This window comes from Thermochaetoides thermophila (genome assembly GCF_000221225.1).
Source record: "Thermochaetoides thermophila DSM 1495 unplaced genomic scaffold scf7180000011812, whole genome shotgun sequence".
In the NCBI taxonomy this organism is placed as follows: Eukaryota; Fungi; Ascomycota; class Sordariomycetes; order Sordariales; family Chaetomiaceae; genus Thermochaetoides; species Thermochaetoides thermophila.
Window position 1 is genome coordinate 794,611 of NW_006383028.1, and position 27,177 is coordinate 821,787.

Below are 27,177 nucleotides of genomic sequence, written 5' to 3' on the forward strand. Positions count from 1 at the left end.
TTTTACGATCTGCTCGCATTCCCCAGACAACAGCCCTTGGGCAGACCGGCCGTGGTCCCAAGCAGCACTGTATATAACGGGATTGCTTTGATATCCGTTCTAGGGCTGGCAAGCAGTCCGGTACATTGCTGTACGAATCGACCAAACTTCGATGGTGCGCTTCAGAGTAAGCAGCATCTTGTCTAAATGATCGCGATGGTTACTGTCCACAACCCCGGGAGCTTCCAGAACATCACCAGGAAAGTTGCATGGATCCAAACGCCCATGTGGAGCCCGGCTCGGCCAACCCCTCCGTCGGACCTTGTCATGTCGGCTGCGAATTTCATGTCACTCCGTCACCGGCCAAAAAAAGATTCCATCCATCTCACCTTCCACGATATTGGAAATAGCTGATTATATAATGTAAGCATTTTCAGCGTAGTGATGATATGACTCTTGTTTCCTTCACATTGGAAACCGGGAAGCACACGCAAAGACTGCAACCTTGATCCCAAACCTCCTGGCTGGGGCAGGATGTGGTGATCCATGTCATGGACTGCGGGGGAGTGTTTGCCGTAACGGTCGCTGGCGTTGGGTTCGTTTGCAAACATCGTCACCGGCGTAACGCGGGCCGGCGGTAATGACACGATGACTCCACCAGGACAAGGGTTTCGGCACCTGCCATCATCGCCCACAACTTTACAAGCAATGACTGCGAATTTTATTCGATCCAGCGACTCCCAGCCTAGGAATCCTAAAGATATATAAGAGAGGACAGCTAAAACGCTTCATTGCCGATAAACCAAGGCGCTAGCCCAGAGGCTCGATTTTGAACAACGTTTTGCTGGCATAGAGGTGCGGTTTAGTGCAAGTAACCCGCATTTTATGTACCTATCGAGGCAAAAAGCGAGTGGCTCCGCTGGCCTGCGGCATCAGAAAACAGTAACACCAGCGACAACAGATGATGTGAGACATGCGACATGCCCATCAACAGCGTTTTCGCTATGCCTTACACCAACCACATGCCAACGCTATCTTTTATCAATTTTCTTGCTGCTCATATTTAAGGACACATCCCAGGCCCATGTCGAGGTGTTCAGCTCGAGCGTACCTGAGAAAGGAAGTTGGTGCATTAGATCGTAATAGGATGCCCACGACAAAGCTCATTTCAGTGAACTTAGACTGAGACAGGACCGGGATAAGGCTAAGACGAGGAACCTCCCGCACCCAGTGAATGTGTGCAACATCGGGGATCGTCCGGTGGATGGATTTGGGGCAGGAGGCTTGGTTGCTGGGCGCTGGGTACTGGCGCTGCTGGCTGGCTGGCTGGCTGACTGTTGGCTGGGCAGTAATGCTGTGCTGTGCATTGCGTAGGGACGCCGCCGCCTATAGATATGGATGGATGGACTGCGAGAGCCCGTCATGGCAACCAGTCTGACTGACTGGCTGGCTAGGATCCAATATTGTGTAGAGCTGGGTGCCAGCAGTACCTATCGTTACTTGGGTATCTTGTGGCGCCCCTACCGGCACTTAGACCCCAAACCTTGACACAGAAAATAGGAGCTTTGCCTATGATGGGCTGGCGTCTGGTTGCTGCAGATGTCCAAATGCACCGAGTTCCATCCCTGACTAAAATGAGGACTATCAAAACTCGTGCCCCAATCGATACTGTACTCATCAGCAGAGTTACATGCGTCTCAGCGGGCAGGCACCACAAGGGGCAATGGCCCAGGATCTGTCATCTTTGGATGCTGGCTGGCCCTGAAGAAGCAAAAACAGGCAGAGAGAAAGAGGGAACGTCAGTGTCATCTGTCATGTGCAGGGCCACCACCTCAACAGGGAAGTGGCCCTTGCCGGCGGCACATTGCTGTTGGCTGGCTCGCTAGTATGAGTGGAGCCCGAGATCCGTTGCACGAGAGAGAGAGAGAGAGAGAGAGAGAGAGAGCGGGCGGGGGTACAGTTTATCGATTGAAATTGTTAAGGCCGCCACTGGCGATGGGAAGGGTGAGAGAACACGGAGACAGAGGAATTGTAACCTCAGAGAGGGTTAGGAACGAGGGGGGAAGAACCAGGTACCTATTCTGCCCTGTAATGGAAGCGGCTAAGACCGCACAATTCCGTAAAGTGCGTGCAGATATGCGGACATGCAGGCGTGTCAAGGTCGTTACGGAAGAGTGAGGTGACAGAGTCTGGGGGATCCATCTTGAGGAAAACCTACCCTGGCCTGGCACCCGCTTTTGTTAGGCAGTTCCAGCTGTTACCATACAGAGAGGGTCGCCAGCAAAGCATTAACAACAATTACGGCTGACCAACACCCGAGCACATGCACTCCCCATGTGCAAGAGCGATCTCTGTGGAACAGATTGCAGCAAGTTGTGATTTTTTTTTTATCTGCTACTGGCCTGCTCTTTTTGTCCAGAGGCATTACCAGTCCCTGTGAGCCGGCGCGATAACCGATTTATATTCGCGCAACCCCACCGTCCCACGTCCGGGCTCTCCCCTCTGCCCTGCTGCACACGCATGGAAGGTAAGGTGTTTTGGTTGTCCAGTACATCCGCCTTATAGTCGGTACATGCATATGAGCCTGTTACAGAGGAAACCATGTAATCTGTGCCTCCAATACAAGACTGAAGGGTCTGTGGGCTGTGTAGGTGGGCCTTAAATGCGCAGGACCTTTCTGCTGGATCTTCCGTAGTGAGAGGCACAAGCGTGGTATTGTCTGTAGGTACCTTACCCTCTTACTACCAGTTACATGTTTCTGCGCTACGGATTACGATTTACATTTCACCTGCCGCTGTCTGCCACTCAGTGCCTGTGCCGGGCTCCCCTCTCCACTGTTTTCTAGCAGGACCTGAACCGAGAAAAATTTATTCCCACAAATCTTGTTCACGTTTCGCCCTGGCGAACCACCACCACATTTTCTTGCATTCCCCTCCGACACATTTTTTTTTCTTCTCTCCTCCCTGCCCACTCCCCCACCCTTCACTCTGCACTGCCATTTTTCTGCCCTCGTGCACGCGAGACACTCTTTTTGAAGAGGTCGGTCACTAGGGCTTTGTCTTTCGGTTGTCTGCGGACTTTTTTGCCAGCCCTGTTAGAGAGATCGGGACCACCTGCACGGCGTCTGGGTGCCATTGCCAGCCGACAGACAAAAATCTGTTGTGTCCTGGCATCTCCCGTGACGTTTGCCCGTCTCTTTCTTTTTCAACAGTCTCTCCGGTCTGTGTTGGCTTCCAGACAGTTTGCCCGCTTCGAGACATCGATACCTGCGCGCGCGCTGCCCATCGACCTCGAAACGATACAGCAAGCCCTCTGAAACCGGCCAGGCCAAAGTTTCCAGGTTGTGTTGTTGCCCGCCAACTTCAGCACCTACTCTTCCTACTCTCGGTGTTCGCGTCCATCTCCCGCATCGCCCCTCGGTTCTCGCTGCTTGTCAGGTTGACCCCTCCAGGTGGTTGGAGTAGCCGACTTTCGCTCAAGCCCCAAGTTGAGAAGGTCGCTTCGTCCTTCCCTTGGGCCTCGGTTCTTCCAGCATTCCGTTGGTGCGGGGAGGTTTGAATCGACCTCTCCGGACATCGCCTCGTTCCAACGAAGGCATTGGCAGGCAGGCATTTTGCAGCCATTTTCTCTAGCAGGCATCAGCAAGCCGTTGCTGCTGACTGCTACGACGTGACGTCTGACGACCATCCATCTTTCTTTTTTCTGTCGCGCACCCCGATTGGCAACAATCCCGGTGCCTAGCCTCCCCTCTGCAGATATGTCGACCGCTACGCCATTTTCCTACGCGCAAGCCGCGAGAGGCCGCACCACTTCGCAAGCGAGTCCGCAGACCACGAGCCCAGCCCCCTCGACGACCGGATCTCAGTCGAAGGACGAGACCCCGGCCAACGTCCCCTCTCAAACAGCCATCTCCGTCACTGCCAATGGCACCGATGTTAAGGAAGCAGAGCAGAATGTTCAGCAGTCAGTCGAGAGTGCGGCCGTGAAACAAGAGTCTGAGGCTTCGTCAGTCGCAGGCGGTCCCGCTCCTTCGACAACCTCAACCACAGAGCAGACTGGCAAAAATGCCAACGAGAGTGGCAAGCAGCCTGAATCCCGTCGCGGCGGCAACAGCGAGGACAAGAGCTCCCGTTCGACCAGCAGGACTTCACGGGTCAACGATAGCTCAGATGGCAGGAAAGGCCGCAAGGGTAAGAAGGGCCGGTCTGGTGATAAGGACGAGCAAAACGAACCGAACCAGGAAGAGGAAGCCGAAAAGGCGAAGGAGCCGCCGAAGCCTGTCATCCTCACTGAGGCCCCTGTGCCGACCGTCAACCCCTGGGCTCAGCGGATGGAGGCTCAGAAGGCGAAGGCCAAACTTGCTGCTCAACAAGCGTCAGAGGCTTCCAGCGCTGCTGCTGGCGGCGATTCTAAGACTCAAGAGACAGCTGGTGCTACCGTGAACGGCGACAAGTGGGCGAAGAAGCCCGGCGAGCAGGCTGCTCGGAGAAATGGTCCTCGTGGTGGCCGTGCCAACGATAAGGACGACAAGCCCCCCGTGGCGCTTCCTCCCGTTGCGGATCCGGCATCATGGCCCGATCCTAAAGCCGCTGCTGAGCAGCGTGACCAGGCAAAGAACAAGCAGATTGAGAAGCATGAGAAGAGCGAGAATGCCGAGGAGAAGGGTCAAGAGGAGTCCGCTCCATCCCGCAAGAAGACCTGGGAGAAGCTTGACATTGTCCCCTCTGTGGTGTTCGAGACCCAGCTGCCCATCCGCGGTTCGAAGCCCCGTGGTGGCGCGCGCGGTGGCCGTGAGGCTGGCTCAATGCGCGGCAGCCACTCCAGCACATCTGGTGGCGCCTCTCACTCTACTTCTAACTCTGTGAACGACAAGTCGGCATCTTCTGGTGTCTCGGCTGGTGCGAGACCTGCGACTACTCGCCCCCGCGAGGGCAGTCTTCCTGTGCGTTCTGCTCCTCAGTCTCAGCAGGCCCAGCCTTCCAAGCGCGCTCCGGCCGATGGCCCTTCTCGGGAGCAGCGCAAGCCGGCCGCCCCGGCAAACAGCAACAGCACAGCTGACCAGGCGCGCGACGCCCCTAGCGCTGACGCATCTTCTGTAAGTCATCCGCATGAGGCGAGCGGCCGCCCTGCCCCACACAACCGCCAGTCTTCTTTCGCAGCAGGGGCTAATCGAGGTTTCAAGGCCTCTAAGCGCAGCAGTGCTACCCGGGACATCCGGACTGAGAACGGCGGTAGTGTCAACTCCGAGGCCGGCCAGGCGGCTGCCCGGTCAGCTCCTCAGGAGAGGACCAACTTCCAGGGTAGGAGTGACAACCACAACAACACGAGCGGCCAGTACCCGGCGAGAGACGGTCGCCCTGAGCGTGGCCGTGGTGGCTATCGTGCCCGCGGAGGCCATAACGGCGCCTCTTCGCACATCTCATCCGGCTCCTATGCCGCCAACGGACACTACACAGCTCCGGGAGCCTTCGGGTCTCGTCAAAACCACAACCCTCACAGCCCTCCTGCTTTCTCGGGCCAGTATGCTGGTCCTTTCGGCCACCCTGGTAGGGGTCGAGGAAACAAGTGGGCCGGTGCTGGCCAGTCGGCCGGCCGTGGCAACCACAGCGTGAGTGGCTTCCCGCCGAAGCCGGCTCAGGTCGCCGACTTTACCGTTCCTCAGTACACGCAGTACATGTACACTCCTATCTACGACCCGACCATTTCCATCCTCAAGGCCCAGGTCGAGTACTACCTCTCTGTTGAGAACCTCTGTAAGGATTACTACCTCCGCCAGCACATGGATGGCCAAGGGTTCGTTCATCTGTCTACCATTGCCGGATTCAAGCGGATAAAGGCGGTGACAGAGGAGCTGGAACTCCTGCGCTTTGCTTGCTCGCTCTCGGACCAGATTGAGTTTGGTGTTGGCGAGGACGGAATTGAGCGTTTGCGCATCCGCGAAAAGTGGCAACACTTCGTCCTGCCTGTTCACGAGCGTCTGGAGGCTTACCGCAACAACGGACCAACCAACTTTGTGCCTTACATGAAGCCGGATGCCGCTCAGTTCGCCATCCAGTACCACGTTCCGTTCATGGCGCAGCCCTACCCACCGGTCGCTGCTCCCGGTGCGTTCCCGGCCTACCCTGAGGATCCCGCCCTCTTTCAGGTTGCCTATGGCAACGGGGTTCACTACGATCCTACTATCGCCATGAACGGTACGCATGTCAACGGTGTCCATGGTCCCCACGACTCTCGGCTGTCTGCTGGTGTTCCGGAATATGCTCCGCCCCAGTCTCCCGTGACTCTGGAAAGCATGACCAATTTCTCGGATGCTCAAGTGGAGAACATGATGGTGATCCTGGGCTACGAGGAGAAGGAGGAGTCGGGGGTTGCCGGCTACGTTTCCGAGAAGCCCGAGGTTGCTCCAAATGAGGATGCTCCCATCTCTGCTGAGGCACAGAGGTAAGCTTCCAGAAAACCCGCAGCTTTCGGCATTTCGTTGCTCGCATGCTAACATGTTCCGCAGCACCAAGGAGGCGTCTAATACTGCGGCGGCCAATACCGAGCCCCAGTCGGAGCGTGGTATCGTCTGGGTTGCCGGATCTTCCAAGGAGCAGCAGGAGCGTAAGCCCTATGTCGAAATCCGCAAGCTTGCCCTTGAGCAGCGTCAGAAGGCGCAGCCTGGTGAGACCCCAAAGGAAATGCAGAAGCTTTACAAGTTTTGGTCTCAGATGTTGCTCAACGACTTCAATGCTAAGGTCTACACCGAGTTCCGGGATTTCGCCATGGAGGATGCTTCTCGGGAACCGGCATCCCGCTGTGGTCTGAAGTATCTCCTGGAGTTCTTCGACAAACTCCTGCTTAAGACCAACACTCGCAAGCCGTGGCCTCAGGACCGTGCTGTGCCTGAGATTTTCACGACTCACTTCCACGAGGCCGCCGAGCTCGACCGGAAGCTCGCTGATAAGGAGGCTGCCGCAGCTACTGCGGCCAATTGAATGTGAGCGACTGCACTGCCCTTGGCAGCGTTTTCTCTTGGTGCACACCTTGGACGCTGGCCGCCACAACCCCACAACGGAGGTTTTGCCGAGACCACTGTTGCTTTCTTAACATATTCAGGAGCATATCTGGGTTTTTCGTACATCGTTCAGGCGCTCTTGAGAAGACTTTTCGCCTGCCTCGTTGCTTCTCTTGTTCAAACCGAGGCGGCATCATCGAATCACTTCTCTCGGCGACATTTTCTCTACTCGACATATGACGCATAATGGCGATTCAGTTGGGGTCTGGCAAGCATTTACAGCATCCCAAGCAATGGGTTAATTTTCTTTTTCGGATTTGTTATGGTATTTGGTGGTCTTTTTTTTTTACTCCAGGGTCTGCAATGGCGTCACCTTTGGCACTTCCCGGATCAGATGACCTTTTTCAGAAGGCGGCTCATAAATTCGAGTATCGTAACCAACCATGAAAGCAGTCCTGCAGGGCGGGAAGCGGTGTTGTTTCGCCAGGCATGTCGACAGCCTCGGCGCAGTTGACGACGACGACCAGGAGAGCGTCTCCAGAGTGGACGATCCGTAAGATGGCGGATCGCAAGGCGCAATGGATTCATACCGTTTGCCGGAATGACGACTCGGTTCCTTTCTCTTCCCTCCAGAGTTTCGCCCATGTATCCATTCTTGACCGGTTGGTTTAAGGATGGGGGATTTGTAGGACATTCATGATCCGCAGGAACGACGAGAAATGCGACCAATTCTTTCGAGAATGACGCCCCTTGCCTGATTGGTCCTAGAGCACTAATTTTTCTTCATTGCTCATATCCTCAGTCTTTTGCGCTTGACGGCTCCAGCACGCCTCCTCCCCTGCGAAACTCTCTGATACGGGCTACTCCCGAGAGACTGTGTGGGCTTGTGGCTGCTCCGTTCTCATCGCGGAAACAATGGAGGACTATGCAAAAAGGAATGTGGGACGCAATCAAGCACGGCAGGGTTATGGAATGGGCCCGGAACGAGTTTTACTCATCAGAACCAAACCTGAGAGGGCCATTTCGGGCAAAGACATCTTGATTCGGGAATATAACATCAAAGGTTAGGCGTCATAAGCTTGCTTGTGCAGTTGTTGCGAAAGCAGCGACAGCGGCAACAGCCGGGTTTGCTGTGCTTTTAAGGGGTTGACGGACAGGAAAACAAAAACATGGCTGTTCTGTTTTATTCTTGTTTTGATGAAATGACGGTGTCATGGAAAACGGTGGGAAGGGGAATTGGACGGCAAACAACTTTTAGACTCGATTACTCTGCTCTTCGGGGGACCTCGGGCCAGAACATGGGAAATGCCACAGTCCCGCCTTCTCACTGGGGAAGAGTGAAAGAAAAAAAAAGCGTGCTTGATTTTGTTTGTAAAGTGTATAAATAGACAGCAAAAATGAAAAGGCGAAAAAAATTTTTTTTGTTGGTTTGGGTTTTGCAGTTTGTGAAGGTCGTCAAGGACTGACTTGCTTGGGACGAGATCTGCTTCTACGGCTTATCACAGGTTACCCACGAACTCATATCACGCCGATGACGATGTCTGGAAGGGGATGCTGTACTATACGTGTGTATCTACCCTAGGGATACCGAATTTCAAGACTAAAGACCTACTCCAAATACTGGCGATGTTTGACCTTTGTCATAACAAGTAATTGTACATGCTATGTTAAACCATCTGCGTACCAAGACGCAGGACGCGTGAATGTGAACGGCATCCACGGTACGTGGACATTGGTCAGGGTCAGGTGGCTCAGCACCGAGGTTGCCGGCCGGAGCTGCAAGCAGTCCAACGGATGGCACCATGCACTTGGTGGGTGAGATGAGTGGGGCGCTTCCCATTTACGCAGTGCATACAGCGGGCTAGCCAACGGCCCCAAATCCTCCTTCTCAATGCAGCGGCTCTCATCCATAGAGGTTCTTGCATCTTTCGACGTGCAACATAAACGCTTACATCAATATAGCAAGCACGGGTACCCCTCGGCCCCATTTGCTTCAAGAAATGGGCGACAATGCCGCAATTTTGACCGACATCACCATCTTCTGACGGCCTGATTCTTGAACCTGATCTTGCTACAGGCCACACGCACACTCACTCACTCACATCCAATACATACACACCCGACCATGTCGACGTCCACTGTCCGCAGCGAACTGTGTCCCCGAGCCACGATCACATGCCAACATTTGATTTGATCCGTCCCATTCATCCATTTCATCCCATCTCGAGCAAAGACACGCTCGCGCTCGCACTTGTCCCATCTGCAATATAGGCGCGCTCATATTGGAAAAACACGAAAACACGCTCAGCACTGATTCACCTCGACTGTTTTTACATAGGAGAAGAAAAATAAAGCAGACGCAACATACTTTCGTCCAATAGACGCTCTCGTTGTTGGAACACCGGTTCTCAGCACGATCACTGTCCAATCCACTTATCGATCGATGTACGTATTTTCTCTTTTCCTCTGATTGAGCTTGGGTTTACATTGAGGAGCACGTCTGTACCTGATTTTCTCCATGTCCTTTTCTGACACTTGTCTTGTGAAAATGAAAATATCCCTTCGCCTCACTTCTGCACTCCTTTTTCCTGTGATCCTATTCAAGCTTCCAGCAATCTTCTCTAATCACATTGGAGGGCTCGTCCCCAAGTTTCTACTTATATACTCCGGATTTAAGCGTTTCTCTTCCCTCTTTCCCACATCCATCCTATCGTTCCTGTTTTTTTTTCCCTGTCTCCTGTTCTTACTTATCGTCCCTATGGCCTACGACCTAGATCCCGAGATATACCAGCAGGTGCAAGCCAACTCATACGAAATCGAACAGCTCTTACTTCAACTTCAATACGTTGCCCCAGAAACAACCTCACAACCAAACCCGGTTGAGACAAACATGGCATCTCCTCCAGCACCACCAGTGTCTGCTCCTCAGAGGCAGAAGCACACCAGCGAGGAGGAAAGGGAGCGGCCACGCCTCACTGAGGAGGAAAAGAAGGCGAACCACATCGCGTCAGGTGCGTGACAGCCCGAACCGAGGTTGCTGTCTGAGCGAGTGCTGACGCCAAGCAATAGAGCAAAAACGGCGACAAGCTATCCGGGAAGGGTTTGACCGCCTTACCGAGATTGTGCCTGGCCTAGAGGGCCAAGCCCGGTCTGAGGGCATCGTCCTCCATGGCACAGTAGGGTACATCAAGCAATTGCTCCGGGAACGGCGAGCTATGATTCAGGTTCTTGAACGTAATGGCTTGACTGTGGACTCGGCCTTCAAGATGTGTGTTCTCTGTTCGGTTGTACTTGCAAGTAAGTGGAAGGGCCATACTGACAACGTCACAATCCCAGGGTACTGGAGCTGCTCCCCGACGGCTGGCTCGACGAAGCCGACAACAGCAGCCTCTTGAAGGAAAGCAAAAAAGACCAGGGTCAGGGCAAAGGGCCTCATCCCAAGTGTCAGCAACAACAGCAGGTGCTCCAAGCTCCTCAGCAACGCCGCCCTGTACAACAACAACAACAACAACAACAACAACAAGCCCGCGAGAAGCAACAACAACAACAGCAGCAGCAGCAGCACTCATCATCATCATCATCAGCAACAGCATCCCCATCGCTTCCTCAGCAACAGCCGACACCCCCAACCCCACCTGATAATGACAGGGTCGGGGGCCTGGCACTGGTTGCTGCTGCCGTGGCAACCGTCGAGCAGGAACAGGCGGGCGCGGCACCAGCTATGTTCTTACAGAAGAGTCGTGATGGTGGCGGCGATGGCGTGGTGCATGCTATGAATGGGCATAATACCGGCTTTCCTACTAACCAAGGGCCTGCTATGTTTAACGGTAGTGGAAATATGTATATGAACCAGACGGATGGCAGGCTTGGGTAGAGGTTCACTCGGATGTTAGGGATGAGGTTGCTCGATACAGTATAGATGCGCGGTTTGGTTAGCTACCGCGCACTTTACTTTCGCTCATAGGGTTACGTGGAAAACTTGGTTGTCGGTACCCATCGTTTATACATACACTTCCAGGGAGCCAAGCTTCTGTGTCCGGAAAAAAGGCCAATGGGCTTAACCCGTAGGGTTTACACAATGCAGGATGCTTAAGCGTTTGATGTTATTGTTGTGCTACAGGTCAGTGCCATACATGCATACATCCTTTCTGTTGTCAGGAGCAACCTAAACCTGGGATTGATCTTAATTGAATACACTAACAAAATCTTCGGTCCGGTTTCTTCCAGACTGGGACAGCATCACTGACGTCTTACTTAGCCTAACCTCACCATGAACTGACCCCTTCCGGTAGAAGTTAGGCAAACTCCTGTGTATCTATAAGTAGGACAGTGAAGCCACAGATCATTAGGCGCAACGATGGCGACATGGTTTGACTGTAAAGACTCCATAGAGAGCAGCGTTTTGCCATAAAGATTCATTGATCTGGAGCTGGCATAGCTCCAGAAAAGCTTGTGGCCTTATCATCATACGGCAGTAGGCACAAAGCTGCGCCAACCTTAAGCATTTCTAAAGTAAAGTTAACGCATCATTCATCCACGGGCTTCGTTTGTAAGGCTTCCTGCTGCTGAAGTGATGTGCATCATGGCGGCCCCCCCCCCTTCCCGGCGCCAAAAGCCCCGGGAACAACATCGTTTATACCAGTTGACTATCGAGGTTGTTCAGTGCTCCTCGACAGAGGGCTGCAATGCGCGAAGGATATCTCATCTCTTCTCTCGTACACTTTCTTCTACAGACAGCCCTAATCGCAGACGATCTGTTATCAGTAACGGCTCCACGCATACTCCTCCATGCTCGACATTAGGTACATTTGCAACTACTGACCCGACATGATGGACTCGGAAATGGTCAACGCTACAGATCGTGGTAATGATACCATGACTTTGAATCATGCCGATCCCAACCTGGTCTGCAAACCGGGTGCCATTCAAACGGCTCTGAAATTCTTTCTGGCCATCTATGTGGCAAATTGTTTCACCATCAGGACACAGCCAGGTGAGAGTCCCGGTTCCTATCTTCAGACCGCCCTGATACTTACAACAATCCTCCGTGGGTCATTGGCAGGACTGTCAAGGGTGCTCTCGATCCACAGCTTGTTTTTGGCTATAAGCGCACTGTTCATGGTTCTTACCACATGCCCCCTGGTTACAGTTTTGATCAAGCTCCCTACGGAGCTGAAATAATGATGTCGATCAGGTCTCTGGTAGCATGGCTCACAATATGAATATGCACGAGGACTGAGAAGGACAGCGGTTATGACGCCCTCAGTTTACAGCGTAATAAAAAGCTCTCATGGGCTTGGTACAAACCATATCTGCTGGTGGTTCACTTTATCAAGCGCGCAGAGACCAGATTTCAACATACGGCTCTGCAGCCTTTGGGCTCATGGTGATGTCGTACCTGGCCATGTCGATCTTCAACTGCTTGGCCAACGTTTTAACACCCAAATATCCATGTTGCTGTCTTATATGGTCACCAGAGATGGAAGTGGAAGGGGCGCTGGTCCCGTTTTTTTTTTTTGTTTTTTTTTCATTCCGTGTATTCTAGCTATTGGGGGAGTAAGAGAAGCGGATGTATGCGGCAGGGACCCTGCTTAGCCTTACGTGATATACCGCCGCAATTAGCGGCATGGTAGTGTGGGCAAAATGATTCTCGAGTTCGGCGATGGTATGTCAGTTAAGGTAGAGCCTAGATGCTAGTTGGGTATTTCTATATGTGTAGTGAGAGTCTTAGATTGCTGATGCATCTATCACTGCTCTTCCCATTATCATTATTAATTATATCATAAGACTCTTGGGTTTCGGATCAAGTGAACTTTAAGCTTGTCGCGCACATATCGTGACAGTTTCGGCACACCAAAAGCAGCTCTTATCCAAGGTCCAAGATCATGGAGGGTACCACGGACTCAGATACACAGGTAGACCAATGCAATGCATGGGGCGAATGGTGGGAATGAGCAATGGTCATGCGTTAAGGCGCAGGTATGTGGCGGGGTCGCTAGTCTCCCATCATCCTTGCCATTGAGGACGGAAGATCACACACAGTTATCTCATCCCGACGACCACAATTGTTTGTGAGACGAGCTGTCCCAAACGTCCCTAGCTAGAGGGCAAAGAGAGGAGACCTAGCAAGCATTTTCGAGCCAGTTCCAGAACAACAGAGAAGGGTGAACTAGCTAGTTATTTGTAACACCACACACGCCCGACATATGCAGTAGATGGTGAACGGATGGACGGCCAGTTGGCTGCTAGGTCGGTTGGGTGATCGGTTGGGTTAGTGGCCCGGCAGCTGTTGTGGTTGGCTGTCTCTCTGCCTGGCAGGTCTCGAGACCTACGGCCTGGGCGTACTTACGTTTTAGTTCATGAAGCAGACCATCATTGTATGGACCACATGGTTGGGTCACGCCCGGCTAATGAGCGTGAGAATATGAGGCGGATGGTTACAGCAGCGATGGATGTGGTGTGCCCGTGAGACAACCTTGTGGTTAACTCCCAAAAGATGAAGGGCGAGCATTGAACCTCTTGAGGGTATAGATATTGCTGGAATCCCAAGATCTCTGGGGGTAGGGGAAGCCATTTCGGTGGAAATTGAAAAGTTGAATTCTGGGCTGCAAGACCAGCAGCAGGACTCGGACTCGAGTCCATGTTAATGAAAGAGGCTTTTGAGTATTCTTTATGAAGACGAACCTCAACAGTTTAAGATGCTGGCTTGACGACGGTTACTATGGAAAGAAACTTGTTTTGGAGTTGGTGGCGCCAAGGGGCGGCCCCATGGTCACCGAGCAAGCCCAAGTTCCCCCCCCCCCTTCCTCTCCCCATATATATAAGGGCGGTACCCATTTTTCTGTGGCGCATCGTTTTTACATTGGGGATCAACCCATGATTTTTACACTATATTGAGTCGCCACACATTTGGTGAACCTAACGACCCGGGCCGCTCCCATAGGTCAGGCCGAACTTGTGACCCAACCCATTCCCTCGGCGAAGCAACATATGGGGTTGCTGATTCGGATGCACGAAGCTCGAGACGCAGCCGGTCGCTCCCGATCTTGTTCTGTCCGGATAGCCCGAATTTCTCTGTTTTCTAGAACATCGAAATGAGTGTCCACGTGTTGCAGGAAGAAGATGATGAATCAAACAGGAAAGATAGATTGCCCGTTGCGCAACCGGTTCATCTTATCGGGAGGAGGCTTAGCGCGCGGCATGCCCGGGAGAACCAGCGATCCAAGGTTCTGGGTTCTACGACTGGATGGCAGTGTTGTATAGTGTCGTCACCCCACTGCATGCAATCGGGCTGCCCTGCTTCTGTTGCATCTGCTGTTCAACTTGTTGACTTGCTGCTGCGGGCACTGAAGTAATGCCCCCGGCCAGGGTCTTGTTTCTGTTGAGCCGCTGACATGCCTGGAAAGGTCGATGGACATTGGTCGCCCCTCCCCCTCCTTGCCGCAGTGCTGCCGGCCTGCCTGCCATATAACAAGGTGCCCCGCACAGCTCCTTCCTTCCAACTGTTGTAGGCAGCTATTGTGAAGCGATACTGCTTTCCTGCCTATCCCGAACTCGACCTCTCTCTCTCTCTCTCTCTCTCTCTCTCTCCTTTTTTTTTTTTTTAAACCAGAAGAAAAGACTAGCAATCTAAGATCAGATCAAACACCGCCGCCGATCACAGTCGCCCACTTCTAAGCCGTCTTAACTCTTCAGATGGCCTCATACGACCACTACGACACCCCGTCGTCTCGGGAGCGCATAACCACGCGGCGCTACTACCGCGAAGAGCGCCTGGACGACCGCGAGCCGCGCTACTACGACTCCCGCGACACCTACTCCCGCGATCTGGTACCCCGGGGCCCGCCCCACACCGAGAGCGAGCTTTCCATCGAGGAGATCCGCCGCGAGTTCCCCCCTCCGGGCTACTCCACTCGCGATCTGCACCGGACCCGGTCGACCGAGCGCGGCTACTACGCCGAGTACGACGACCGCCGCGCCTACTACAGCCGCGACCGGGACCGGGACCATGACCGCGAGTACGACCGCAAGTCGCGGTACTACGAGGAGGAAAAGAGGAAGAAGGCCCGCGTGCTGTCCAAGCAGCAACAGATCCTGGCTGCCATCACTGGTGCCGCGATAGCCATTGGCGGCAAGGAGCTCTACGACCGTCGCGAGGCCAAGGAGCATGGCACTGATGTCCAGCGCAACCTCTTGGTCTCAGCCGCTCTAGGTGCTGCTGGAGCCTTTGCCGGCTACCAGGGCACCGAGCTCTACAACAAGCACAAGGAGAAGGAGGAGAGAAAGGCCCATGCCTACCGCTCTGGGTACTACTCCGACGATGAGTTGACAGAGAAGGAGAAGAAGGGCCACAAGAACTTCCTCGAGAGCGCGCTTGCTGCTGCTGGACTTGGCAGCGCTATTAAAGCACTGACCGGAGAGAGCTCCAAAGATGAGAGAAGCGAAACCAGGAGCCGCCGTGCCAGCCGGTCTCGGTCTCGGTCACGCTCTCGTTCCCGCTCCCACTCCCACTCCCGCTCCCGCGCTCGCTCACGATCTCGTTCAAGCGGTTACTCAAGGGACAGCAAGAACGACGTCGCCAGCAAGATCCAGAAGGCAGCCATGGCGTCTCTGATTGCCGGTGCTACTGAGGCCTTCCGCATTTCCAAGCAGCCCGGTTCGTGGAAGGGAGAAAAGGCCAAACGTATCCTTACTGCTGCGGCTGGTGCTGCCACTCTGGACGCAGCTCAAGATCCAGACAAGGCCGGCAGCAAGCTTGGTCTTGCCGAAGCCGTCCTTGGTGGTCTTCTTGGCAACCGCATGATCAACGGGTCCAAGAAGAATATCGAGATGGATGAGCGCACTGGCCGGTCTCGCTCTCGATCCCGTGCTCGTTCCAAGGATGGCTCCGGTGGTATGGGCCCGCTTGCCGCCCTTGCCACCGCTGGCTTGGGTGCAATTGCCGGGAAGAAGCTCATCGAGAACCACGAGCGGTCGAGGTCTCGCCACAGGAGCGTCGACTCTCACGACAGTCGGAACCATTCCCCCGACCGCCGCCGCCGCCGCCGCCGCAGCAGCAGCAGCAGGAGCCGAAGTGTAGTAGATGCTGCCCGTCGCGGCCTGGCTAGAATAGGCATTGGAAATGGCCCTGACGACGACGAAGACTCTGACCACGATCGCCACGACCGCAGCCGCTCTCGCGGTCGCGAGCACAGCCGTGAACATAGGCGCAGCCGCGGCTATGATGACCATGATGATTCCCACTCGCGCCGCCGCCGTGACAGCTACGATGACTACGATCGAGATTACGAAGACGACCGCCGCAAGGACTACGACGGCGACCACTTCTACCATCGTGACCGGTCGCGGCACAGGAGGCGCGGCTCGGCGTCGTCTGCCGACTTGGGCAACTCGAGCGCCGACGAGAAGCGAGGAAAGAAATTGAGAGGTAAGCAAATTCTCAGTACAGGTCTGGCTGCCGTGGCGACCATCCACGCAGCCCACAGCGTCTACCAGAGCATAGAGAAGCGCCAGCAGCGGCAGAAGGCCGTCAGGGAGGGCCGACTTTCGCCCGAAGAGGCCGAAAAGCTCAAGAAGAAAGCTCTTCTCCAGGATGCCGCTGCTGTTGGCATCGCCGCGCTTGGCATCAAGGACGCCATTTCGGAGATTCAGGAAGCCTGGCACAAGAGGGAGGAGCTCCGCCAGTGGAAGCTGGAAAGGGAAGAAAAGCGCCGTCGGCGTGCAGAGAGACGACGAAGATTTTTCGGTGCTGAGGACGAGGACGACGATGCAGACGATGAATCCGACGACCAGCACCGCAGACACAGAGCTAGCAGCTGGTCTGCTCACTCTTCGGGGGTTGACACCGAACAAACTTTCTATGAAGGGCCGCATTACATCGACGGTAACCCATACAGCGCACTTCCTTCTCCACCTCGGTCTGGCACTACATCACCCGATAGGAGGTAGCACAGGAGAGACACACAAACACACAAAACTCGCAATTTCTTTGATTTCTCAGTCACAATCGACCTCCGTCTGTGCTGCCCTGTGATCACTCCCCGGTACCCTCTGTTAAACCTCTTCTGTCAACCTGTGCCACATCCATATGTGCACAATGCCTGCTTGGCGCAGGCCCGTCAGCAACAGCAGCGGCGGTGAGATGCGACCTGCCACCAACCACTTTTGCTGCCTTATGACAACCAGTGGGGTTATGTGGTGATTCGGCATGACCCTTCACAAAGGGCCACGTCTACCTCTCCCGTCCATCTTTGCTTTGTCCTTGGGTGATTGGCACCTCCCTTTCTAAGCGGCTTGCCGTGCTGTTTTCTTCGCCACTCTGCTGCATAGGCGATCCCTCTGACTCTGGCTCTGGCTCTGACCCTGGCGCTTCATTCTTGTTGTTTCCTTACCTGTCAGACACCTCTTTTTTTTTTTTTCCTTTTCTATTTCCCAGAGACACGAAAGCATATTAACTTTGCTGTGTTACAGACGAGCACCGCCGTTATTAAGCACTTAACTGACTGGATGGTCTGAAGACACTGGGAATATGACATCAGCCCATCTGTTGTCAACTGTTGCGCCGGGGTCCCTCAATTGCCCCAACGACTACACTCGTTCGAAGTCATAACTTTTGTGTACCCGAGTAACACCAACGGCAGCAAAGGGGTTGCCAGAGCCAAACAGTGGCTTACCCAGCAACCAAGGGAGAAACACTCCCAGATAGTCTCCTGGCTCAGCCATGTGTTTTGGAATGAAATGAAGCCCAATGTCATATCGTTGTAAATGTTCTTGGATATGGTATAAGGGAAGAGATACCAATTTGACCTCAGGATATGACAGGAGGATATGATGAGGCTCGAGGAACATGCTTCATATATGGGATATGATTTGCAGTCGTTTGTTGGTGGCTTTCGATTTGGACGTCTGATGATCTTGGGATATGGATGAAGACAATGATGGATGACTAGCATGACAGGAATATGAGTAGAATGATGACGACACTTATTTAGACGGTATGGGATACTTAGTGGGTTGGAATTCTATATGGGAGCACTATTCTTCCTGGTGTTGCCCTGCGGGGGGATATGATGTCGTACTTGCATCCCTCATGAGACACACAGAAACATAGCCATAAACGAACGCATGAGACTAGGGCAATTACCCTATGTATCTCCAGTTATTCTACGCTATGAATGCTATACATTGTCCCCCTGAGCCACTGCTCCCATGCTGATGCCGTTTGTTAGGATAAAGATGCAATGCAATGCTCCCATTCCGATGCCAGGTACCTAAGTAACCATCATCATCGCCTAATACCAACACAGATAGTATGTACACAACTCTACGCCCGCCCAAAGCCGGTGCATAACCAGAACATTGTTACTTTTTTTCTTTTTCTTTTGCTTCACCACCATTCCTTCCCGTATCCCACCCAGCACCGCTTCCCAGGATCCCTCTGATAGGTATTATGCAGCAATGAAAAAGCTCGTCGAGATTACCCGGTCAAGTCCGTCAGGACTAGCGGGAATCTGACGCCCCTCGGAAAAAGGGAGAGAGAAAGCAGCATCACATCCGTCGAGAAAGCTCATGCCAAAGCAAGATATCCCGGTAGCGGGCGAAAAAGAAAAGCAAACCCGACCTACACCCAACCCAACACCCTGTAAAAACCCGGTACGCCGCACCGAAAGCAAAGTCAGAAAACGATAATGGGGAAACTAAACGGAGAAAAAGAACCCAAATACAAGACCGAAGGATCAACCAATCCCACAATGCCATAGACAACACTCCAACAACTTGACACCCGAGACGCCCCTTCAGCCTTAAAGGGGATGTTGTCGCAAATGAAATAGCGAGACAAAGCAAGCCAGGCCTCGAAAGCAAATCTGGGGCAGAGATAAGGTCGTAAAGTAATGATCATCAGGTGTCGTTAAGGAGGCGAATCCAACCACATAGTGGTATCCTGAGAGACTCTACAAGGCTAGAGGCATACTGCTCTAGTGGTGATGCTGATGTGTAAGAGATCCTTTATGAGATCTCGTCGAGGGAAAGGTGGGTATCCTTAATGCCGTAGAGATGGGCATTCTTCTTGGCCCACTGCCGAGTCAGAATGGATGCTGCGTGTCGGGTCAGCGAATCAAAACCTGCAACATGGGGAAAAGTTCATGACGCCAACATACCCTTCAGGAACTTCTTGCTGGCGTACTTCTTGAAGAAGGCCTCATGGATGACAGGGCGAGCCAAGTAGTCGACCATCAGCAACACGACAGGCTCAATCTCGGCCTCGGAGTAGCCAGCATAGTACTCCAAAGTCTCGTCCTGTAACACATGAAATGTTAGACGCTGCCGAAAAGGAAGATATTCCTTATTTATGCGAGACAAACTCACCCATTCACCACGGTCAAGGATCAACCGCGCAAGGTACATAGCCGCGGCGGCAACGAGACTGGGGCGATAGCACATGAAACGGTGATCCAGCAGGCTGATCTCCATCAAGTACTTTCCGATGGTACGAGACTGGATGTCGTAGTTATCGGCCTTGGAAATGCGCCGAAGGAAGTTCATGGGGTTCGGGTAGCTGAGGTCATAGTTCAGAGTGGCCAGAACGAAGCGCTCGGCGCTCAGAATCTCGGCCTCACTGAAGCCATCGTCGGCAATGTGGCGGAAGTTGGCAATGTGGGGCGACAGAACTTCCTCGTACTTGGAAGCAATGAACATAGCGGTGATGCCGACAAGCTGGAGACGGTCAAGCTGAACAACCTTCTCGGAAAGGAAGCGATCCACAATGTTGACAGCAAGGAACAAGGTCTCGGGCAGAAGGTGGAAGCGAGTGTGAACCTCAACGAGCCAATCAATAAGAATGCCGCGCGTCTTCCACTCAAGGTCCTCTTGATGGGCCATGTAGTTCGGATTGGGGGCTGAAAGGGGCTCGATCTCGCGCAGGTAGTCGAAGATGTCGTTGGCATACTCGGCAACCATGAGCGGGTCATCGAGATCTTCGCTGTCGAGGATCTTGGCAGTCTCAGGAATCGGACGCTTAGTCTGCTGGGGAACGACGGGAGCAACCTCAGGCTCCTTCTTTACAACGGGGGCCTCCTTGGCAGGAGCGGGAGCAACGGGCTGCTCCACAGGCTCGGCCTTGTTCTCCTTCTCAGCTTCGAGAGTGTGAATCTTCTTACGCGTGGGCTCGCCTTCTTCTTGGGCCTCTCTCTTGGCAGCAGTCGTAGTGGAAGAGGCGGCAACCTTGCGCTTTTGGGCACCAACGGAACCAGAGCCCGAGCGCTTAGGTTCGACCTTTTTGTTGATCTCCTTGGTAGTAAGAGCAGAGCGGGTCGACGTTGTCGTCTTCTTGATGCCAGTGGGCTGGGCGGCCTTGGAGACCAGGCCAGCCTTGGAAGTGAGGGCCTTCTTTCCCTCGCCGGCCTCGGCCTTGGACATGTTGCTGACATCATTGAGAGCAGTGCGAGTCCGGGTGGAAGTAGCCTTAGTCGTAGTTGTCTTCTTGGACTGCAAAGCCTTGGTGGGCATGGTAAGCTCGTCGGCATTCATGGCAGCAGCCTTTGCCCGCGTCACCCGGGCGTTGGCTGCAATGCTGTTCTCATCGTTTTCGTTCGTTGCCGAACGTAGGGTTCTTGTTCGCGTCTGGGGAGCTGTCAGCATGCCTTGAGGCCAAGGCGGATTATACATTAAGAGATAGGCGCGTCATGACTCGAGCAATAGCCCAGCATGCGTGTAATTTCTCGAGGGGAATACTTACAACCGGCATCTTGGGTACTGGTATGGTAACAAGAACACAAACGGATGTTGCTAAAGCTGTTAATGCGTCAGCAAGAGCGCGTCGAAGCGGACTCACTATACAATGGGCGGCAGATAGTGAAGCGGCGAAGCCCGACGCGATGGCCGCGGCGGCAGAGAGTAAACAAAATTCGAGGGAATCGTCGAGGGAATCAAGAGGGCAACTCACCAAAGATGCAAGACTAAGAGGAGATGAGGACGATATGTCGTGTCTTGGGGCTGATATGGGTTAGTTAGTCGGTAGGGCGGACGCCAAAACGCGCAAAGTCTATCGGATGCTGCGTTGCGGAATCAGAGCTGTGAGCCTGCGACGCGTTGTCTCGTCCACAGCGGCACACGAAAGTTGATCTATGCTCACAACGGCGTGCCGGCCACAGTTCAATAAAATGGTGGATGCCGATAAGCCGTATGCCGGGGGCGTGGCGGTATGATGGAGTGCTCGGCGAAGTTTGTGAGGAGTTGCGGTGGTGATGCAGAGAGGAGCTCTCTGTTTTTAATAAGAGTTAGTGGAGAGTTTATGGGGCAGAGGGTTCGCGCGAGGGAAGGGAAGGGAGAGGTCGTGGAGAGTGGGACGACCCGGGCTCAAATCAGAGCAGACGTGCCTTCGCTGGGGCTGTGGAGGTACCGGGTACCGAAACGTGAATCGTGCCTGCGTCGTGTAGCCGCCTGAACTGTGGGTCTTGGCGTGCCCGAGACGCGTCGACGACAAAAAGGACAGGGCCAGGATTGGCCGACAATGCGGGAGTAGGTGATGCAGCAAACAATTGACGAATTGCGAGGAATTCCTGAGGGCAGAAGAACACAGCAGGAATGTCTTTCTGCGAGATTGGAGGCTGCAATGGACGGGCAGTTCCAGACGCAGCACCAAGCTACAAGTGTTTGTCGAGGAGGTACGGGGTACTTGAAAGCTGGTGGAGGGGCAACGCGCTGGAGCAACTCGCAGTCAAGTCGCGCTTGCTGTTCTCAGAGCCCACTATCAACAGTGGCAACCACGGAGCAACGGGCTTCTGATTGGAGAATGGGCGCGACGGCGTGCAGCATCCCTGCCACCAAAACGCTTCCGCTTTTTTTGCGCGACAAAGCTCGGGGCTCCTGTGGCTGGTACGAGTTGCTATGGCTGGAACAGTGGCGGTGCCGTTCTCTGGGTTCCGACATCAAACGAACCATCCGCCCATGCATTGGGCGCACGGGGCACCTTAGTGATGGCCTGCTGCAGCAAATTTCCCCAGGCGTTCAAATCCAACATCGCTTGTGGGAGTGAGTTGACGACGGCCAACTCTCACCCACCACGCCGAGCTCTGTTTTCTCTCCCAGCAGCCAATTGGCTGCCTGACGCCGTTACCGGCCCGCACAGATACCTGTTGTAGCTTCGATGGTCCCGATATTGACGGTTTCTCGGTCCTGATTCTGGAGCTGTCAAAGCATCGCCCATGATGCTCCAACAACGATTCCGGCCCCTCGTCGGAGGGACCGTCTCTCTGGTTTCGATGTACCAGAGCGCTCTTCGCCTCAGCGTCGCCTCGAAACGGTTCTCCTCGACCGAGACACAAACCACTGCCAACAATGACGCCGGCAGCAGTAGCAGCAGCAGCGACACTTTCACTACCCCGCCATCAAACGATTTCGACCCCGTCAAGATGCGCACCTACAAGCCGCGGACACCCGGTCTTCGCCATCTCAGACGTCCCATCAACGATCACCTCTGGAAGGGTCGCCCATTCCTGCCCCTGACGTTTCCCAAAAAGGGTCTTGGCAAGGGTGGTAGGAACAACACGGGTCGCATCACTGTCAGGCACCGCGGTGGTGGTGCCAAGCGGCGCATTCGTATTGTCGACTTCTACCGCTGGGAGCCCGGCCCGCATATCGTTGACCGTATCGAGTACGATCCTGGCCGGAGCGCACACATCGCGCTGATCACGAATCAGGCGACGGGCAAGAAGAGCTATATCGTGGCAGCCGAGGGCATGCGCGCTGGAGATGTTGTGCAGAGCTATCGGTCGGGCATTCCAAAAGAGCTGATTGAGAGCATGGGCGGTGTTGTTGACTACAGTATCTTGGCTGCGAAGACGTGTTGGAGAGGGAACTGCCTGCCGCTGCACATGATTCCTGTCGGCACTGTCGTCTACAACGTTGGCTCTCGCCCTGATGGCCCTGCGGTATTCTGCCGTGCTGCGGGTACCTATGCCACGATTATCTCAAAGGAGGAAGAGACTCGCGAGGACGGTACCAAGGTCATGACAGGCAAGCACGTCATTGTCCGGCTTCAGAGTGGTGAAGTGCGCAAGGTCAGCAAGGACGCCTGCGCGACGATCGGTGTGGCCAGCAATATCATGCATCAGTACAGGCAGTTGGGCAAGGCAGGAAGAAGCCGGTTGTTGAATATCAGGCCCACAGTGCGTGGTGTGGCTATGAACGCGAGTACGTCATGGAGCTTCACATTGCCCCTTTCTCTCACCTCACTTCTGTTTCCCTACTACCCCCTACTCCCCTCCGTCATGTCGTTCGCCATGCGCTGCTCAGCCGCTGACATCATGATCCAGACGACCATCCTCACGGTGGTGGTCGCGGTAAGTCCAAGGGCAACAGGCACCCGTGCAGTCCTTGGGGCCAGCCGGCCAAGGGCGGCTTCAAGACTCGCAAGAAGAGCAACATCAACAAGTGGGTGGTGCAGCCTCGGATCCGGAACATGGGCAAGCGGCGCAACAAGACCAGCGCCTAAACAACGGGAGAGGAGGTTGTGGTTGTCGGATTACCTACCTTGTACAATATGTAGACCAGCAATGTATTTTTCACGCGTTCGCATGTCCACAGACCACGGCTGTTAAGCTGGACTTCAACACACGCCACCTGGGCTCTCGGGTTTACGGATGCGTGTATTTCTTGCCATATGGACCGTCTGAGATCTGGTGCTGGTATGGAATTCAAGCAACAACTCAGCCGCTTACTTTAACCAACCATAGCACATGCAGGTTTGAAAAGTGTGGGCATCTGGGCTGGGCTTGGCTGCGATTTGGGGACGGGGACAGAAGCGAGCAAAGCTCCCCCCCCTCCCCAACATATTGGTACCCCGCGCTGCAGAGTTCAAGCAAGAAGATAGTTCCTATGAAAATGGCGGAGACTACTGGGGAGTCTCACGGAATCTGTCATTACGCACTATTGACGCCATGAAGTCAATCTGCGAGCACGTATCTGCTAGGACAGGCAGGTCGTGGGGCGTCGTGGATGTCGTGGATGTCACTACCGCTCCAGTCCAGGTTCAAACGGGCTACCAGTGCTTTGAGCGCTTTCTGTTGCGTCTCGTTCGGCTGCGCGCAGTCCATGCCTGAGTGGTGTTCACTGCTCGTCCGTTCGGGCCCAGAAACGTGTTACCGATCAGGAACCAAGTGCCGAATCGACAGCCAATCCCTTTCGTTAGTGGAACCGTCAAGTGGGGCTATGTGCTTGTCGTTCTGGGCGCTCTGGATGTTCTGGATCTGCCGCTGGGCGCTGCGAAATGTGGGCATCGCTGCTGGTGTGGACTCTGGAGGTGGAGGACGGGGGCACTTTGTATGGGGCTGTTTCTGGTTTCAGCTTGAATGGGCCGCAATCAAAGGCAAGATCCGGGCATACGAGTTTTAAGAGATGTTTTAAGAATGCCATTCTCGCAGGGGATAGCCGCTGGTCGTTCTCACGATCCTGATCGTGCAGATATATATTTCAGTTTGGCTCTGGCAGCTGTTTTTTAAAGATTTGCGTGCTGTGCGTTACGCAGCCTGTTCTGCCTCTTATTTTTAACTACTGTTTGCTCACCTTCGGGGAGTCGGGACCGCACACAGCCCTTGATCACGTCCTGAGCCAGCCACTCGCATGCTGGGCATCTCGATCCTTTGTGTGGCTGAGCTTTTTGCAACCCGGCGGCAAGGGCGTAGGATCTTGGTTCCAACCACTTAAAAGTGTATGCTGAGGGCTCAGGCGCGATTTTGGGAGCACTGCGTTCGCTGTTCGTTTGCTGTCGCTGCGTTTGGCTTTCCCGCGCGCTGCAAGAGAGGAAGGGCTGAAGTCCAGTGGTGCTGCTGCTTTTGCTGCTGCCTGTGGTTCTGCTGCAGTTGCTGCTTAAAGCACGAAAGTTCTTGGGGAAGAACTGCGCTGGCAGACAAAGTTTCTGTTCATCTAAACTGCCTTAGGTTCCATCCACTGCATCCATCATCTCATCGCTGGTCGTCGCCGGAAAAAAAAGTTCAAGCAAACATCGCTGTTTTCCACACTTCTGACGCTGTGGCCCGCGGCAGTGGAACAACATTTGGAAGAGCCCAATCGGTTCGCAATTTCAGGAAGTTCAGGGAGTTGCCCGCCCAGCGTTCCTGTCATCTTAGCGCGCCTTGCCGCCGTGTCTAACCCGAGTTGGGGGGCAAGGCCCGTTACCTTCGGCCCCTACTTCAGCGCCGCGCGGCCCTGGACCAGCTGAGAACGTCGCAACCCGGGGTCCTGGGGTGCTGCTGCGTCTCACCTGCTAGATACCCCGACATCCGATCTCCCCTTCCTCCAGGCCGTCCTCCTTCTTCCTGGGCTCTACGATTCCTCCCCCCAACCGCCCGCCCGAAAACCCCCTAACAAAGGGGCTTTCCAATGCCCGACGATTCCATCCGCCCCCTCATCCATTCCCGATCGCTCTCGCCAGCGCCGACATTCCCATCTCGAGGACACACCATGGACAACTTTGATCTTCCAAGGGGTAGTGTGCACCGGCCGGGGCGGACATCATGGGTTGTGGGGGCATCGTACGTCTTCGACTGGGTTGTCCTCGCGGCCTTCGGAGCTGTTGGCTATGTCCTTGGCCACATTACGCCGAACAAGAGGCCCTTCTCGCTTGATGATCGCAACATTGCGTATGCTCATCCATCCTGCCCCTTTCCCTTCGTGCCGTCTTGTTTCCCATAGCCGTGTGGTGTCTGTTGCGTCTGTCTCAGGGGTTTCTGACATTTGCTCTCGCCTACTAGTTTCCCGTTCACCGAGGAAGAAACGGTACCTGCGTGGCTCGCGACAATCATCTCCGTCTTTGGGCCCATAGTATTCATCACCATCATCTCCCTCGTCTTCGTTCCCGGCGCGACAGTGCCCCGTGGCACGCCTTCGAGGTTGATATGGCAGCGCAGACTTTGGGAGTTGCACATTGGCCTTCTGGGTCTGGCCTTGTCCATGTGCGCTTCTTGGTTCATCACCAACGCCATGAAAAATCTGTTCGGAAAGCCTCGTCCTGATCTGCTGTCGCGATGCCAGCCCGACCTGGAGAATCTGAACAAGTATCTGATCAGTGCGACGAAGACTTTTGGGGATATAGCGACCATGGCCGGCAAGCTTGTCGATCCTTCGATTTGCAAGAATCCAGACAAATCAAAGCTGGATGACGGGTTCAGAAGCTATCCTAGTGGCCATTCTAGCTCCGCTGCTGCAGGTACGCCATTGCATTTCACTCTTGGGCTGGATTGGTACGGGAAGTCCATGCTAACCGGCTGCCCCAGGTCTGATCTACCTCTCCCTCTTCATCGCGAGCAAGTTCGCCATCACGATCCCCTTCGTTCCTCCGAGCGGGGCCACCGATGCAGCCGCCTTCACAGCTTTTCCTTCGCGCACCCGACTCCCGAATATCAAGGTCTCAGCCCCCGACTCCTACGAAATGACCTCGCGCGACCCTACAACCCATACCAACTCTTCGCTTGAGTCCAACCCGGGCCCCAAGGGCGTTTCACGCCATAACCAGACCATCTTCGCCGTCCGTCGCCAAGCCGCCGCGCCACCCATCTACCTGCTCGTGCTGGCCGTGCTGCCCTTCTTCGCATCCGTATACATTGCCGGCTCACGCTGGTGGGACTTTCGTCACCATGCCTTCGATATCCTATTCGGGTATGGCATCGGCACTATTAGCGCTTTCTTCGCCTTCTACTACTATCATTTACCCATCTCGACGGGCGCTGGTTGGGCCTGGGGTCCACGCAGCGCCGAAAAAGCGTTCTGGGCTGGTGTTGGCAGCTCGAGCTATGCCACGGACCATTTGCGTGGAGAGTACCGGAGAGGCGACGAAGAGGAGGCTCTGCCCGTTGTGGCGACCCATGAACACGAGCAGCGTGACCGCCGTGACGCAGAGAGGGATCCGGCTCCATTTGTGACCCGTGACACAGGGCTCAGCACTGCCTCGTCGGTTGCCATGAGCATGCCCGGGTCACGGAAGCCAACACTGGAGTTAGATAGCCGAGAAACAAGTTATAGGGGAGCCGGTGATAGGATTTGAGGAGATGAAGAGGAGGGGGGGAAATGTATGAACTTTGTTTACATTGCAGTGAGCTATTCATCTATTGAATTGGCATTTGATTGGGTTGATTGTTGGTTCGGTTTTCCATCGTCGGGATCAACAACGGGATGGGAATCGGGGTGAGGTTATTGTGCCTTTGTGT

General features: G+C 54.4%; 6 protein-coding genes across 6 annotated transcripts; 5 read left to right on the forward strand and 1 right to left on the reverse strand.

Moving 5' to 3' along the window:
• Positions 1 to 3,736: 3,736 nt before the first annotated feature.
• On the forward strand, positions 3,737 to 6,956 carry CTHT_0009940 (uncharacterized protein; the record flags this gene model as incomplete). Its single annotated transcript, XM_006691454.1, has 2 exons — positions 3,737 to 6,420; positions 6,485 to 6,956. The coding sequence occupies 2 exons, from the start codon at positions 3,737 to 3,739 to the stop codon at positions 6,954 to 6,956; spliced, it is 3,156 nt and encodes a 1,051-aa protein (XP_006691517.1).
• Positions 6,957 to 9,734: 2,778 nt separating this feature from the next.
• CTHT_0009950 (uncharacterized protein) lies at positions 9,735 to 10,850 on the forward strand (the record flags this gene model as incomplete). Its single annotated transcript, XM_006691455.1, has 3 exons — positions 9,735 to 9,987; positions 10,046 to 10,244; positions 10,313 to 10,850. The coding sequence occupies 3 exons, from the start codon at positions 9,735 to 9,737 to the stop codon at positions 10,848 to 10,850; spliced, it is 990 nt and encodes a 329-aa protein (XP_006691518.1).
• A 3,821-nt stretch (positions 10,851 to 14,671) lies between these two features.
• CTHT_0009960 (uncharacterized protein) lies at positions 14,672 to 16,924 on the forward strand (the record flags this gene model as incomplete). Its single annotated transcript, XM_006691456.1, has 1 exon — positions 14,672 to 16,924. The coding sequence occupies one exon, from the start codon at positions 14,672 to 14,674 to the stop codon at positions 16,922 to 16,924; it is 2,253 nt and encodes a 750-aa protein (XP_006691519.1).
• Positions 16,925 to 18,982: 2,058 nt separating this feature from the next.
• CTHT_0009970 (G2/M cyclins accumulate steadily during G2 and are abruptly destroyed at mitosis-like protein) lies at positions 18,983 to 20,720 on the reverse strand (the record flags this gene model as incomplete). The annotated part of the gene is made up of 4 exons (XM_006691457.1): positions 18,983 to 19,071; positions 19,135 to 19,273; positions 19,343 to 20,596; positions 20,712 to 20,720. 4 exons carry the CDS (start codon positions 20,718 to 20,720, stop codon positions 18,983 to 18,985), a joined length of 1,491 nt encoding a protein of 496 aa, XP_006691520.1.
• A 1,462-nt stretch (positions 20,721 to 22,182) lies between these two features.
• CTHT_0009980 (mitochondrial 54S ribosomal protein uL2m) lies at positions 22,183 to 23,468 on the forward strand (the record flags this gene model as incomplete). Its single annotated transcript, XM_006691458.1, has 2 exons — positions 22,183 to 23,167; positions 23,290 to 23,468. The coding sequence occupies 2 exons, from the start codon at positions 22,183 to 22,185 to the stop codon at positions 23,466 to 23,468; spliced, it is 1,164 nt and encodes a 387-aa protein (XP_006691521.1).
• A 1,967-nt stretch (positions 23,469 to 25,435) lies between these two features.
• Positions 25,436 to 27,014, forward strand: CTHT_0009990 (acid phosphatase-like protein; the record flags this gene model as incomplete). Its single annotated transcript, XM_006691459.1, has 3 exons — positions 25,436 to 25,614; positions 25,726 to 26,180; positions 26,248 to 27,014. 3 exons carry the CDS (start codon positions 25,436 to 25,438, stop codon positions 27,012 to 27,014), a joined length of 1,401 nt encoding a protein of 466 aa, XP_006691522.1.
• Positions 27,015 to 27,177: the final 163 nt, after the last annotated feature.